This window comes from Ranitomeya imitator, chromosome 1 (genome assembly GCF_032444005.1).
Source record: "Ranitomeya imitator isolate aRanImi1 chromosome 1, aRanImi1.pri, whole genome shotgun sequence".
Classification (NCBI taxonomy): domain Eukaryota; kingdom Metazoa; phylum Chordata; class Amphibia; order Anura; family Dendrobatidae; genus Ranitomeya; species Ranitomeya imitator.
Genome location: NC_091282.1, coordinates 955,878,540 through 955,895,680, shown reverse-complemented (window position 1 = coordinate 955,895,680; position 17,141 = coordinate 955,878,540). Strand labels below are relative to the sequence as shown.

General features: G+C 44.3%; 1 protein-coding gene across 1 annotated transcript in view; it reads left to right on the top strand.

The window, feature by feature from the left end:
* Positions 1-17,141, top strand: part of PAPSS1 (3'-phosphoadenosine 5'-phosphosulfate synthase 1) — a 116,466-nt gene that overhangs the window by 86,177 nt on the left and 13,148 nt on the right. The window contains exon 10 of the mRNA XM_069743725.1: positions 14,343-14,611. Within this exon, the coding sequence (XP_069599826.1) occupies positions 14,343-14,611 (269 nt within the window). The remainder of the gene's footprint in view (positions 1-14,342; positions 14,612-17,141) is intronic.

Sequence of the window (17,141 nt, the reverse complement as noted above, 5' to 3'; positions counted from 1 at the left end):
TTTTTGTTCCGGCAAAAACAATCTGAATATGCAGCATTTTACTTGTTTAGTAAAATACACCCCACAGTCCTCCATATATTATAATACACTCCCTATAGTCCTCCATATATTAAAATACACTGCTCAGTCCTCCATATAGCATAATAAACTTCTCATAGTGCTCCATATAGTATAATGCACCGCCATAGTCATCCATGTAGTACAATTCACTTCCCATAGTATAATGCACCCCATAGTTCTTCATATAGTATAACGTATTCCCCATAGTCCTCGATACAGTATAATGCAGCCCACATATAGTATAATGTAGCCACCACCCTACAGAATATAATGCGGCAACCACAGAGTATAATGCAGCCACCCCAGAGTATAATTCAACCACCCCACAGAGTATAATGTAACCCCATAGAATATAATACAGCCCTCCTCCCCATAATATAGTATATAACCCAACCTCCCCCATAGAATATAATATACCCGCACAACAGTATATACCACAGCCACATAGTACATAACATGGCCTCCCCATAGAAGATAATATACTCCCCATAGTATATAGCACAGCCCGCTTAATAGATAACACAGCCCACAGAGCAGTATACAGCACAGCCCAAAAAGTAGTATATCCAGCACAGCCCGCACAGTGGTATATCCAGCACAGCCCGCACAGTGGTATATCCAGCACAGCCCGCACAGTGGTATATCCAGCACAACCCGCACAGTGGTATATCCAGCACAGCCCGCACAGTGGTATATCCAGCACAGCCCGCACAGTGGTATATCCAGCACAGCCCGCACAGTGGTATATCCAGCACAGCCCGCACAGTGGTATATCCAGCACAGCCCACATCTCTCCTCCTCCCTCCGAGAATGTCCCCACAGTCCAGCAAAAAAAAAAAAAAAAACCACTCTCCTCACCTTTCCTCGTGCCCCGCGTTGCTTCCTGCTCCTGTCTTAGCGGCTGCAGTCTGCCCGGGACACAGCAGGTGCGCGATGATATGACGTCATCGCGCACCCGCAGTGTCAGAGGCAGAGCGGGGAATGATGGGAGAGGGAGCATCTGTAGACGCTCTCTCCTCCATCATTGCATTCAACTGTACCGGCGTCATAGACGCCGGTATAGTTGAATGCGAAGGCAGGGGGGTGAGTCGGCGGAGGCGGATCGAGCGGCCCACGACTGGCACTGGCCCTTCTGGCATTTGCCAGAAGTGCCCAATGGCCAGTCCGGCCCTGCCCGGCAGTCTTCCCGCCCCTCGTGATGCTCCGGTCCCAATATTGCACTGCGGCAATGACCTCAGATGACGTAGCGGTCTCGCTAAGGTCATTTTCGTAATGCATTATTGGGAACGGAAGCTTCGCGAGGAGCGGGTGAAAATATCATGATTTTTTATTTTAATTTTTTTTTTTTTTAGCAATTATATGGTTCCCAGGGCCTGGAGGAGAGTCTCCTCTCCTCCACCCTGGGTACCAACCGCACATGATCCACTTACCTTCTGCATGGTGGGCATAGCCACATACGAAAAGTAAGCGGATCAATGCATTCCTATGTGTGCGGTATCCCCGCGATTCCGCACAAAGAATGAACATGCTGCGTTTTTTTCCAGAATGCGATGCCGCCGCAGAAAAAAAGCAACATGTGCACAAAAATTGCGGATTGCTTTCTAATAATAGGATGCTTAATGTATGCGTTTATAGGCAGTTTTATCGCATTTTTATAGTGAAAAAACACAAAAAAAAGCAAAAATCCTGAACGTGTGCACACAGCCTAATAGGTAAAGTATAGCACAGTGGAATCCTCTATATACAAAGGTGTTCTCCTAAGGCTATGTGACTCACAGATGTTCTTAGTAGCATGGCTTCTGAAAGAGGATATCTCTGTATGGTTTGGCGCCATGCGGTGACACAGTTCTTAGTACAGAGCCATAGTGACTGTGTGTGCTGCTGTACAATCTGTGTCCATGGCAAGTCTGTTATCAAGCTTAGCCATTTCTCTTCACTTTCCCTTTAAAAAATAATAAATAAAATACTGAATGAACTTCATAAGGCTGTTAACAAATTGAATATTTAATACTGACATACCAATATTGATAACCATTTTTCTATTAGGAGATAATCCACCTTACTTTGCCTATGCCCTATGTACATTTTTGCAATACATTGGTATGGTGGCTATAATACGTTTTGCCCCAATATGATTAACAAGATTTTACTCTATGGAGAAATGTATACTACTTTTGCTTGGACAAAGTAATGCTTTAATGATGTATGGTCATTTTAGACCTCTTAAAACCATCTTAATCTCAAATATTACTTAACCCTCTTTTCCGGCAGTGAATTCTTCATCATATTTCCTTGTGTTTTAAATCTTTTTTTTTTCCTTTTTTTTAGTGCATGTTTGATTAAGCATCCTTTTTTTGTTTGTTTAATTTAACCATCTACAGTGGGGCAAAAAAGTATTTAGTCAGTCAGCAATAGTGCAAGTTCCACCACTTAAAAAGATGAGAGGCGTCTGTAATTTACATCATAGGTAGACCTCAACTATGGGAGACAAACTGAGAAAAAAAAATCCAGAAAATCACATTGTCTGTTTTTTTTAACATTTTATTTGCATATTATGGTGGAAAATAAGTATTTGGTCAGAAACAAAATTTCATCTCAATACTTTGTAATATATCCTTTGTTGGCAATGACAGAGGTCAAACGTTTTCTGTAAGTCTTCACAAGGTTGCCACACACTGTTGTTGGTATGTTGGCCCATTCCTCCATGCAGATCTCCTCTAGAGCAGTGATGTTTTTGGCTTTTCGCTTGGCAACACGGACTTTCAACTCCCTCCAAAGGTTTTCTATAGGGTTGAGATCTGGAGACTGGCTAGGCCACTCCAGGACCTTGAAATGCTTCTTATGAAGCCACTCCTTCGTTGCCCTGGCGGTGTGCTTTGGATCATTGTCATGTTGAAAGACCCAGCCACGTTTCATCTTCAATGCCCTTGCTGATGGAAGGAGGTTTGCACTCAAAATCTCACAATACATGGCCCCATTCATTCTTTCATGTACCCGGATCAGTCGTCCAGGCCCCTTTGCAGAGAAACAGCCCCAAAGCATGATGTTTCCACCACCATGCTTTACAGTAGGTATGGTGTTTGATGGATGCAACTCAGTATTCTTTTTCCTCCAAACACGACAAGTTGTGTTTCTACCAAACAGTTCCAGTTTGGTTTCATCAGACCATAGGACATTCTCCCAAAACTCCTCTGGATCATCCAAATGCTCTCTAGCAAACTTCAGACGGGCCTGGACATGTACTGGCTTAAGCAGTGGGACACGTCTGGCACTGCAGGATCTGAGTCCATGGTGGCGTAGTGTGTTACTTATGGTAGGCCTTGTTACATTGGTCCCAGCTCTCTGCAGTTCATTCACTAGGTCCCCCCGCGTGGTTCTGGGATTTTTGCTCACCGTTCTTGTGATCATTCTGACCCCACGGGGTGGGATTTTGCGTGGAGCCCCAGATCGAGGGAGATTATCAGTGGTCTTGTATGTCTTCCATTTTCTAATTATTGCTCCCACTGTTGATTTCTTCACTCCAAGCTGGTTGGCTATTGCAGATTCAGTCTTCCCAGCCTGGTGCAGGGCTACAATTTTGTTTCTGGTGTCCTTTGACAGCTCTTTGGTCTTCACCATAGTGGAGTTTGGAGTCACACTGTTTGAGGGTATGCACAGCTGTCTTTTTATACTGATAACAAGTTTAAACAGGTGCCATTACTACAGGTAATGAGTGGAGGAAAGAGGAGACTCTTAAAGAAGAAGTTACAGGTCTGCGAGAGCCAGAAATCTTGATTGATTGTTTCTGACCAAATACTTATTTTCCACCATAATATGCAAAAAAAATGATAAAAAAACAGACAATGTGATTTTCTGGATTTTTTTTTCTCAGTTTGTCTCCCATAGTTGAGGTCTACCTATGATGTAAATTACAGACGCCTCTCATCTTTTTAAGTGGTGGAACTTGCACTATTGCTGACTGACTAAATACTTTTTTTCCCCACTGTATGTTCTTGTACAAATGCCGCATTGTCCTTTTTTCTTTTTTTTTTTTCTTGTTTTGCATTCATATATATGTAATGCTTTACGAATATTGGAAATGTTCCTTTTGATAGAATGAAATATCATATATATGTTCTGCCTTATATTGTAGATTGTAACCTCTCACGAGCAGGGTCGTCTTATTTTGCTTTAATTATTGTATTGCTAACGTTGTTACTTATGACTGTTGTGTTTGAAACTGTTAAGCTGTCAAGCGCTGCGGAATATGTTGGCGCTATATAAATAAAGATTATTGTTATTATTGTATATCCTTCAATTAATCTCTTTCTAATTTAAAATAAAAATAGCAGACCTTGAATTATACTATAATTTAGTAGCAGACTGTTATATGATAGCTTAGCTTATTGTAGCTTTACGAGGCTAAATGGTAAAAGGCTCCTTTCTGACCATGCTCCCAATATAGATCCCTATGGACTTACATCTCTATGGCTGACTCTGAACTCTCACGTGTAACGCATAGTAATGCAAATTGTAAAGTAAATTTGAGAAGTGCTTTCATGTGAAGAACATCTACTGAGGGTGACTTCTCTTAGTGTTCGGAGACTTACTGTATTACTTTCTAACCATAATAATAAATTACACAGCCGGTACAAATAATTTCTTGTCCTCCTAGTTTAAGAATGGGCCACAACCACCCAAATGAAACACATTTTTTGCATTACGATCAGCCTCTACCTGCATATCAAAAAAATGGTCTTATATTCTTCAGAATTGACAGTGTTTCCAAGTTGGCTGGAAATCAAACCCATAATACAAAGAAACATATTTTCTCATGTCTCTTGGACAGGAGTCAAGAGTTATCAAAGTGTTTCACATGAGTAAATAATCCACCCCATTTCTCAGTGAATTGCAGTTTGGCACCTTTTTGCATGACTGAATATTTCTTTGCAGCATAGCCGTATCCTCCAGGGTGAAGATTTGGCTGGTCTACAATTATGAAGAGGATTTTCCTGTTCAGGAGTGCCTTAAGCATTCTGGCTTTGTTATACTACACCTTTCTGTATTGTGGTCTACATTTCAGCAGAGGCAGGTTTGTGTTATGTCAATTGTTGGGCTCGGTGCAGGACAGGTTTTTGGACCTACAGCTCAAGTTTATAAGTGTAGATTTTGCCTAATTGTATTGCTATTCAGTGTAGCATTGGTTTACTAAAACAGCTAAATGATTGGTCACAAATAGTATTGCTCTTGACAAACATTACCAAGACCACAAGGTGGGCTACAGTGACTTTGGTATAGTCTAGTGTTAAATAAGGAAGTATACCTGGTAATATAGAGTTTTCTCAGTCACTTCTTTGGGCGACACCGGAACGGTGGATTACATGCTGCCATCTGATGGCTAACACTAAGAACACATATTAGAAAAAAGCTGCCTCCTTCAAAATTGATTAACCCCTCTGTGACCTTGGACGTACTATCCCGTCGAGGTGCCCTGGGCCTATCTGACCCTTGACGGGATAGTACGTCCTGCCCTTTAATGCGATACCGCGACTTAAGTCGCGGTGATCGCATTAAAATTCCGACGCCATCTCACCTGGGGGGAGATGGCCTCGGCATCCAGGGCATTGTCGCCGCCCACCCGCCCTCTTGATCGCTGTGATTGGCTGTTCAATTCTGAACAGCCAATCACAGCCATTCTCATTGTTTCAGCCAATCGGAGCGGCTGAAACAATGAGGTCACAGGCTAGGATCGAGTACCGATGTACTCGATCCTAGGTCCGGTGCCTGGCAACGCCAGGCACCGGCAAGAACACCCCGGATTGGCGCGATCGCCGATCGCATCGATCGCGCCAATCGCAGGGCACCGCGCGGTATTACCGCGCTGTGCCCTGCCGGAACCTGCGTGGATCGGTGCTCTAATAGCACCGATCCTAGGATAGGACACAGTGCAGGGCCTGCAGGAGCCGATTGGCGCGATCAATGTCATCGTCGATCGCGCCAATCACAGGGCGCAGCGGCGATCACGCTGTGACCGCTCTGTGCCCTGCAGGTGACCTGGCTGTGACCTGCCTAGGATGGCGCGAACAGATCCGATCCTAGGCAGGTCACAGCCAGGTCACCAGGAAAGCTCTGATTGGTGGGATCGATGTTATGGTCGATCCCACCAATGACAGGTCACAGCAGCAGCATGACCGCTCTGTGACCTGTCTGTGTCACCTGCCTGACCTGTGTATGACCGCTCTGCAGGGTCCTCATTCTAGCTGAGGATTCCTACAGAGCGGTCATACTGCTGGATCTCCCTGCTGGATTTTGTGCCTGGATCTCCCTGCCGTGTTGGGTATTGTGGTGCCACAGCAGCCTGTAGCACCACAATCCCTGCTAAAGAAAGAAGACAACTAAACGTAAGTTTTATCCCTGATCCCTGCCCAATCCCCGTTCATCCACCCCAATCCCCGTTCATCCACCCCAATCCCCGTTCATCCACCCCAATCCCCCCTTCCCCCTCTTTTTACCCCCTCCACCCCCATTTGTGCCGCCTCCGTGCGCACATTTAGTAGCCGCCGAGCGTTGATTGGTGACGCAGTTCACCGATCAACGCTCGCTTTTTTTCCCTCGCCCCCGTTGCGCCAACTCCGTACACACATTCCGCAGCCGCCAAAGTTTGATAAGTGACGCAGTTCACTTATCAGAGTTTGTGCCTGCCGTTTTCCTTTTTTTTTTTTTCACCCCCCTTTTGCGCCACCTGACTACAACCGTACGTTTTGATCACTGATCCCTGCCCAATCCCCACTTCCACCCCCATCTCCCTTCCCCCTCTTTTTACCCCCCTTTGCACCTCCTTCCGTGCGCCCATTTAACAGCCGCCGAACGTTGATTGGTGACGCAGTTCACCGATCAACGCTCGCGCTCGCTTTTTTTCCCTCACCCCCGTTGCGCCAACTCCGTACACACATTCCGCAGCCGCCAAAGTTTGATAAGTGACGCAGTTCACTTATCAGAGTTTGTGCCTGCCGTTTTCCTTTTTTTTTTTTTCACCCCCCTTTTGCGCCACCTGACTACAACCGTACGTTTTGATCACTGATCCCTGCCCAATCCCCACTTCCACCCCCATCTCCCTTCCCCCTCTTTTTACCCCCCTTTGCACCTCCTTCCGTGCGCCCATTTAACAGCCGCCGAGCGTTGATTGGTGACGCAGTTCACCGATCAACTCTCGCGCTCGCTTTTTTCCCTTCAGCCTTTTTGCGCAACCTCCGTACACACATCCCGCAGCCGCCAAACTTTGATAAGTGACGCAGTTCTCTTATCAGAGTTTGTGCCTGCCTTTTTTTTTTTTACAGGTTTTTCTTCTCCTTTTAGCATTTTCTTTTCAGATAAGTTTGCACAAATCACTATCCCCCCACACATACACATACAGTTATCAATAAAGTGCACCCAATCACCATATTCACACAAAAATGTCCCGTTCGTCCCAACAGCGCTATTCATTGGAGGAGGCATATGCTTTCCTTGCCTCCGACACTGATAGCGAGGGAGAGGATCCCACTTTTCTTCACTTTTCTGATTCTTCATCCTCTTCCTCCTCCTCCTCCTCTTCCTCCTCGGGTCCTGCGGAACCACCACGCAGACGCCCCAGGACAGAAGATGAGGCAGCCCCCACCACTCCTGAACCAGCGCTCCCCACTGCGGAACCCACATGGACCTCGCCCCCCGAAAATTACGAGCCACTGATTCCTGATTTTGTGGCAGAATCAGGAATCAAGTTTGACACCACGGGCCTCACAGAAACAGACTTTTTCAAAGTCTTTTTCTCTGAGGATTTTATTAACCTCATGGTGGAGCAAACTAATTTGTATGCTCGTCAATTTTTGGAGCAAAACCCCGGTACATCATTTTCCAACTGGTCTCCTGTAGACGCAGTTGAAATGATGCAGTTTTGGGGCCTGGTCCTCCACATGGGGATCGTGAAGAAGCCAGAAATGCGGCAATATTGGAGTGTAGATGTTTTATATAACACTCCAGTATTCCGAATGGCCATGGTTCGGGGACGTTTTGAGGCCATCCATAAATTCCTGCATTATTCCGATAATGCAGAGTGTCCCGCACGAGATGACCCCAACTTTGACCGTCTGTTCAAAGTTCGGCCGGTCATCGAACACTTCAACAAAAAGTTTTCTGAAGTGTACGTGCCCAAAAGGGACATCTGCGTGGATGAGTCCTTGGTCCATTTTAAGGGGCGGCTCGGATTCCGTCAATACCTGCCCAACAAAAGGGCCAGGTACGGAATCAAACTCTTCAAGCTGTGTGAGAGTGCCTCAGGGTACATCCACAGGTTTAGAGTGTATGAAGGGAAGGACAGCAGGATTGAACCCCCTGAGTGTCCTCCTGTCCTGGGAGTGAGTGGGAAGATCGTGTGGGATTTGGTGCACCCACTGCTGGATAAAGGTTATCACCTCTATACTGATAACTTTTATACCAGCATCCCACTCTACAAATCCCTCTCTGCGCGAGGTACCGCAGCCTGCGGTACTGTGCGCAAAAATCAGAGAGGCCTCCCAAAGACGCTACTTCGGCAGATGCTCAGAAAAGGTGAGAGCAAGGCCCAATGTAGCGACCACCTGCTGGTGGTCAAGTACAAGGACAAGAGGGATGTCCTTCTCTTGACCACCATACATGGTGATGGCAGAGCCCTCAGCACTGTACGGGGTACCTCTACACAGGTCTGCAAACCGGACTGTGTACTGGGCTACAACAAAAGCATGGGGGGGGTTGATCTCTCTGATCAACTCCTCCAACCATACAGTGCTTTGAGAAAGGCCAAGGTGTGGTACAAAAAGTTGGCCGTCCACATCGTACAAATGGCAATGCTCAACGCTTTCCTGCTGTTACGATGTGCACGCCACACCGATACGTCGTACCTTCAGTTCCAGGAGGTAGTGGTTAAGGCCCTGATATTTGGTACTCCGGAAGGAGAGGGCCCCAGTACTTCCGGAACTGAAGGTGCTCGTATCGTACCAGGCCAGCATTTTCCGGGGGTGGTCCCGCCAACCGGCAGAAAAGGTAAGCCGCAAAAAAGGTGCCGAGTGTGTTACAAAAGGGGAATACGCAAGGACACCATTTATCAATGCGACACCTGCCCCGAAAAACCTGGCCTGTGTATGAAGGATTGCTTCAGATTGTACCACACCTCCATGCACTACTAATTTACTTTACAAGAAAGCGTACATTAGTTCCAAAAAGGGGGCACATCTAGATAAGTTCCTTGGGGGGGGGTCTAGGTTCCAAAATGATGTCACTTGTGGTTTTTTTTTACTGTTTAGGCACATCAGGGGCTCTGCAAACGGAACATGACGACCGCAGACAATTTCTGCATTCCAAAACGTCACAACTTCCCTTTCGAGCCCCAACGTGTGCCTAAACAGTTTTTTCCCACATATGGCGTACCAGCGTAATCAGGACAATTTGGACAACAACTTTTGATGTCCAATTTCTCCTGTTACCTTTGGGAAAATTAAAAATTGGGGACTAAAATATCATTTTTGTGGGAAAAAATAGGATTTTTTTATTTTCACGCCTGGGCATTATAAACTTTAGTGAAGCACGTGGGGGTTCAAATTTCTCACCAAACACCTACATAAGTTCCTTAGGGGGTACAGTTTCCAAAATGGGGTCACTTGTGGGGGGTTTCTACTGTTTAGTCACATCAGGGGCTCTGCAAATGGAACATGATGCCAGCAGAACATTCCATCAAAGTCTGCATTCCAAAACGTCACTACTTCCCTTTCGAGCCCCAACGTGTGCCCAAACAGTAGTTCCTCCCCACATATGGGGTATCAGCGTACTCAGGACAAATTGGACAACAACTTTTGGGGTCCAATTTCTCCTGGTACCCTTGGGAAAATTAAAAATTGGGGACTAAAATATCATTTTTGTGGGAAAAAATAGGATTTTTTATTTTCACGCCTGGGCATTATAAACTTTAGTGAAGCACGTGGGGGTTCAAAATTCTCACCACACAACTAGATAAGTTCCTTAGGGGGTACAGTTTCCAAAATGGGGTCACTTGTGGGGGGTTTCTACTGTTTAGTCACATCAGGGGCTCTGCAAATGGAACATGATGCCAGCAGAACATTCCATCAAAGTCTGCATTCCAAAACGTCACTACTTCCCTTTCGAGCCCCAACGTGTGCCCAAACAGTAGTTCCTCCCCACATATGGGGTATCAGCGTACTCAGGACAAATTGGACAACAACTTTTGGGGTCCAATTTCTCCTGGTACCCTTGGGAAAATTAAAAATTGGGGACTAAAATATCATTTTTGTAGGAAAAAATAGGATTTTTTATTTTCACGCCTGGGCATTATATACTTTAGTGAAGCACGTGGGGGTTCAAAATTCTCACCACACAACTAGATAAGTTCCTTAGAGGGTCTAGTTTCCAAAATGGGGTCACTTGTGGGGGGTTTCCACTGTTTAGGCACATCATGGGCTCTCCAAACGCGACATGGCGTCCGATCTCAATTCCAGCCAAAGTTAGCTTGAAAAAGTCAAACGGCGCTCCTTTCCTTCTGAGCCCTGCCATGCGCCCAAACAGTGGTTCCCCCCAAATATGGGGTATCAGCGTACTCAGGACAAATTGGACAACAACTTTTGGGGTCCAATTTCTCCTTTTACCCTTGGGAAAATAAAAAATTGGGGACTAAGCGATCATGTTTGTGGAAAAAATAGGAATTTTTTTTTTCACGCCCGGGCGTTATAAACTTGCGTGAAGCACTTGGGGGATAAAAGTGCTCATGACACATCTAGATAAGTTCCTTAGGGGGTCTAGTTTCCAAAATGGGGTCATTTGTGGGGGGTTTCCACTGTTTAGGCACATCAGGGGGTCGCCAAACGCGACATGGCGTCCGATCTCAATTCCAGCCAAATTTAGCTTGAAAAAGTCAAACGGCGCTCCTTTCCTTCTGAGCCCTGCCATGCGCCCAAACAGTGGTTCCCCCCAAATATGGGGTATCAGCGTACTCAGGACAAATTGGACAACAACTTTTGGGGTCCAATTTCTCCTTTTACCCTTGAGAAAATAAAAAATTGGGGACTAAACGATCATGTTTGTGGAAAAAAATAGGAATTTTTTTTTTCACGCCCGGGCGTTATAAACTTTCGTGAAGCACTTGGGGGATAAAAGTGCTCATGACACATCTAGATAAGTTCCTTAGAGGGTCTAGTTTCCAAAATGGGGTCATTTGTGGGGGGTTTCCACTGTTTAGGCACATCAGGGGGTCGCCAAACGCGACATGGCGTCCGATCTCAATTCCAGCCAAATTTAGCTTGAAAAAGTCAAACGGCGCTCCTTTCCTTCTGAGCCCTGCCATGCGCCCAAACAGTGGTCCCCCCCCCACATATGGGGTATCAGCGTACTCAGGACAAATTGGACAACAACTTTTGGGGTCCAATTTCTCCTTTTACCCTTGAGAAAATAAAAAATTGGGGACTAAACGATCATGTTTGTGGAAAAAATAGGATTTTTTTTTTTCACGCCCGGGCGTTATAAACTTTCGTGAAGCACTTGGGGGATAAAAGTGCTCATGACACATCTAGATAAGTTCCTTAGGGGGTCTAGTTTCCAAAATGGGGTCATTTGTGGGAGGTTTCCACTGCTTAGGCACATCAGGGGGTCGCCAAACGCGACATGGCGTCCGATCTCAATTCCAGCCAAATTTAGCTTGAAAAAGTCAAACGGCGCTCCTTTCCTTCTGAGCCCTGCCATGCGCCCAAACAGTGGTCCCCCCCACATATGGGCTATCAGCGTACTCAGGACAAATTGGACAACTTTTGGGGTCCAATTTCTCCTTTTACCCTTGAGAAAATAAAAAATTGGGGACTAAACGATCATGTTTGTGGAAAAAAATAGGATTTTTTTTTTCACGCCCGGGCGTTATAAACTTTCGTGAAGCACTTGGGGGATAAAAGTGCTCATGACACATCTAGATAAGTTCCTTAGGGGGTCTAGTTTCCAAAATAGGGTCACTTGTGGGGGGTTTCCACTGTTTAGGCACATCAGGGGGTCGCCAAACGCGACATGGCGTCCGATCTCAATTCCAGCCAAATTTAGCTTGAAAAAGTCAAACGGCGCTCCTTTCCTTCTGAGCCCTGCCATGCGCCCAAAAAGTGGTTCCCCCTCACATGTGGGGTATCGGCGTACTCAGGATAAATTGGACAACAACTTTTGAGGTCCATTTTCTCTTTTCACCCTTGGGAAATTAAAAAGATTATTGCTGAAAGATCATTTTTGTGACTAAAAAGTAAAATGTTAATTTTTTCCTTCCATGTTGCTTCTGCTGCTGTGAATCACCTGAAGGGTTAATAAACTTCTTGAATGTGGTTTTGAGCACCTTGAGGGGTGCAGTTTTTAGAATGGTGTCGCTTTTGGGTATTTTCTGCCATATAGACCCTTCAAAATGACTTCAAATGTGAGGTGGTCCCTAAAAAAAATGGTTTTGTAAATTTGGTTGTAAAAATGAGAAATTGCTGGTCAAATTTTAACCCTTATAACTTCCTTGAAAAAAAAAAGTTTGTTTCAAAAATTGTGCTGATGTAAAGTAGACGTGGGAAATGTTATTTATTAACTATATTGTGTCACATAACTCTCTGGTTTAACAGAATAAAAATTCAAAGTTGGAAAATTGTGAAATTTTCAAAATTTTCGCCAAATTTCCGTTTTTTTCACAAATAAACGCAAGTTATATCGAAGAAATTTTAGCACTATCATGAAGTACAATATGTTACAAGAAAACAATCTCAGAATCGCTAAGATCCGTTGAAGCGTTTCGGAGTTATAACCTCATAAAGGGACAGTGGTCAGAATTGTAAAAATTGGCCTGGTCATTAACGTGCAAACCACCCTTGGGGGTAAAGGGGTTAATCCTGGGCAGCCAACATCCAGCAATTCAGTTTAGCTAAGTCTCATTCAGAGACAGATATGGCTCTGAGTCTCAGACCTGTATTGCCCTTGGTTAGGTTAGGAACTAACTTTTTCTCTTTAGTGACCTTTCCATCCGGTGAGGGGGCTCTCTCACCTGTGTCTCTCCAGAGAGTGGTTTGGCATTTGGCAACTTCCTTTCTCCACCTGTGTTCTCCACCTTTCACTTTAATGAGGCGAATGCTCTGCTTCCTTTATGTACTCTGGCTTTTATTTCCCTGAGATCTTAAGCATTCCGACTTTAATAGTTGTGCTTCCCTACACTACATTTCGATGCATTGTCGGTCAGGCTCTGGCAGAGGTTAGCTGGCATGTAGGGCTACCATTGTGCATTGGTTTCGAACTGAAAAATTTTGAAGAGGAGTCTAAACTAGGGCGCCTCTGCTAAGGCACGGTTCACGCCTCCTATGCAGTAGAAGCCTTCTGCGTCTTTTGCTTCCAGGGATCTGTTCTTCAGCCCTAATTGTCCAATACTTAATCTTCAGCCCACATCTTTATCAATCTCTTACCTTTGTGTCTAGGGATACAAGTCTTAGCAGAAGAGTACTACAAGCAGGGAAGGTGTCTTTTTGAAGATGTATACTTAGTGTCAGACTCCAGATGGCAGCATAAGGGTACGTGTCCACCTTCAGGATGGCCGGCGATTTAGTCGGAGCAGCAAACCCGCTCTGCGCTAAGCTCCGCCCCTTCTGGAGACGCGATGATGCCGGATGTGTTCATAGCACACATCCAGGATCATCGCACCCCATGCATAGGGCCCTGTGTTATACCTTGCGGCGACGCAGCGTCGCCGCAAGGTATACGGACATGCTGCGATCTTAAAAGACGCGCCGCATGTCCAGAGTCGCAGGGCCGCCGCGTGCGTGTTACCACGCATAGTGGAGACGGGATTTCATTAAATCCCCTCCACTATGCTGTAACATCTGGACGCTGCGTGTTTGACGCTGCGTCTCTATGCAGCGTCAAACACACAGCGTTTCCTGCACATGGAAACATACCCTAAAAGTCATGATTCCTGTGTATACCAAATGAAGGTTATAAGGGAGATTTTATGGTGAGTACCTAAAATCTTCATTTGGCTATGTTTATATCTATATTTTTGCAAAGCTCCTAATGCGAATTTTGCTAAATGTGTCCGTGGGGCTCTATTTACCCAATAAATGCCAAAAGGGTGAGCCTGTAAAAAAAAAAAAAAAAAACATTCTGCATAATATATATTGTTTGGAATAGTTTTTCCTTAACAATTTTATGTCTGTATTAATTTGTGCATCCTGGATTTACACTGTACCGTAATATCCTATTAAGTGGCCTTAATTCTTTTGTGCTTTTAGATGCAGTCTTTGCATTTCAGTTACGTAACCCAGTTCATAATGGACATGCACTACTAATGCAAGATACCCACAAGCAACTGCTGGAAAGGGGTTACCGACGACCAGTGCTTCTACTTCACCCATTAGGAGGATGGACAAAAGATGATGATGTGCCCTTGATGTGGCGTATGAAACAGCATGCTGCTGTCCTTGAAGAAGATGTGCTTGACCCTGAGACAACAGTGGTAGCTATCTTTCCATCACCAATGATGTATGCTGGTCCAACAGAGGTGTGTTGAGTAATCATTCCTTATCACCATACTTGCATATACCTGTAGTATGTGTTCCCTACTATTAGAGTAGGATAGTAGGTTTGATACTGTTATACAAGGCTTTGAGTGATTACTTCGACTAGTACTGAAATGTCACTTTTTCTTTTGAGGGGAAGAAATAGCAGTAAGCTGCCTGCAAGCTTTATTTAATTATTTTTTATGACTTTAAGGTCACTTGCAACTTTGTTCCACCATTGAGGACTACTGAAATCCGAGTGCTAATTGGCACGACTAAGGGTACCGTCACACAGTGGCATTTTGATCGCTACGACGGCACGATTCGTGACGTTCCAGCGATGTACTTATGATCTCGCTGTGTCTGACACGCTCCTGCGATCAGGGACCCCGCTGAGAATTGTACGTCGTAGCAGATCGTTTGAAACTTTCTTTCGTCGTCTAGTGTCCCGCTGTGGCGACATGATCGCATGGTGTAACAAAGGTGTGCACGATATTGTATACGATGTGCGCATAGTAACCAACAGCTTCTACATCGCAAATACGTCGTGAAGTTATCGCTCCTGCGTCGTGCATTGCGAAGTGTGACAGCAGTCTACGACGCTGGAGCGATGCTGGAGCGTCACGGATCGTGCCGTCGTAGCGACCAAAGTGCCACTGTGAGACGGTACCTTAACAATCATTTTGACTCCCTTAGTAACTTTTCTCGTAGCTCTGTTATACATTGGATCAGTAACACCTGAGTATAGTTTCTGTAGCTCCTTAGTCAATTGCCAGTTAAAGGCAAAGATTTGAAAGCAGTTATATCCTAATTTCCCTGCGTCATCTTTGGAGAAAAGTAATGAAAAACATAATCCCTCAATGCTAGCTGTTTTTTCCAGTGACCTCAGACAAAGTCTTGCCAACATAGTCTCTCTTTTTGCCAAAAAATAACAATAATATAAAACCCATCCCTCGCTTTAATCATTTTCTTTGGGTCACAGAAAAGACATTATGCCATTTTTCTATAAAAGAAAATTATTTACAGGCTGTGTTTTCTTTTTATATTCCTCAACTTTGACTGTGTTAAATAGGACTACATTTTGTAGCATATTTTATCCTGATTATAGACCTAGGAGACATTAGTTTAATATATGTGGAGCCCTTGTATACTTTGTCCATCACAGCTGTTCCTGATGTGAGCAGCAGTAATGACCAAGGCAGGCATGGGAAATGTAGATTCTTCATACCTTTCTTGCAGCAAAAGGAAGGGACTGACCAGAGGTGTCCAACCTGTGGGTCGAATATGGCCCAGAAAGGCTTTGAATGTGGCCTAACACAAGATTGTAGAATTACTGTCGCAATGTCACCTAAAATAAACATGCCTACTCTCTCGCAATTTGTAAAATGCCAGTTGTGCATAATCAGTTCAGTTTCCAAGGGAAGTAGGACCTTTGGTGACATTAGTCATGTGACCAAAGGTCCTAGTGTGACCCAAGACCATTCCTTTTCCACAGTGGCTTTGAGGCACCAAACATTTGGACACCCTTAGGCTACACGTTATTTGTTAATGGTCTCTAAGAACAACCACTGGGATATTTTTTCCTTACAGCTGCAATGTTCTCTTTTCAGATTTTAACTCTAGTTATGGTGTTAAAAATCAATATTGGGGCATGGAGTTGTCATTTTGTTCTGTCACTTTTGTATCACACCAAGATACTCTTATTTTTGTTGTTGTTGTGAAATTACTAATGGTCTTATTAAATGTCAGATACCCAACCATTTTAAGTTCTACATTGTAACTTTAGCTTTGTTCAGAAGATACATTTCATACAGTATGTGCATTTCTAGCCAGGGAAATAGGCATTCCTGAGGTTTAGATCTATGGAACTTACTGCACCACATGGATTAAAATTCTTGTGCGATTTTAATTGTATTGCATTGATAAGATTTTTGGCAATAGTCAGTTGGGCAAATAGTTTATAGAGCCTTAATAAATGTCTATTAAGATTAATCTCTAAAGCCAAACTGGAAGGCTCTCCTGTGCCCCCATCTCATTCTGAGGACAAGAGGCGTTAACAAGATGAATATAACGTCGGGTTTTTCAGCCAAATTCTGAAATGCACAAACATGCGGTAAAGAATTTTTATATTCCATTGTATATACTGTGCATACTTAGCCCTAGATTAGGACTACAGTAATCTATATCATTTCCTTGATTGATGGGGGCATGTCTATCTGCATGGCAGACTTTTTTTAAGATATTCTTATGAAGTCAGTATTATTATGGCTGTATTTTCTGTATTCAGTAATGTGATATGTAGTATTTTTAAAACAGACATAGAGATGTTTGAGGTCTGGATATTATATAGTATGATTTTAATTGGTTTTCCATTTAACACATGTTCATATATACAGGCTGGAAACTGTTGAGGGTTTGCTAAAATTGTATATGATCTAGGCAGTGAATGGCCCTTTTGGCCTCTTGATAGGTTGCTATAATACACCACAGAAGATAAAATGCATCAGCCTCAAGTCCTTGCTGTTCGTCACA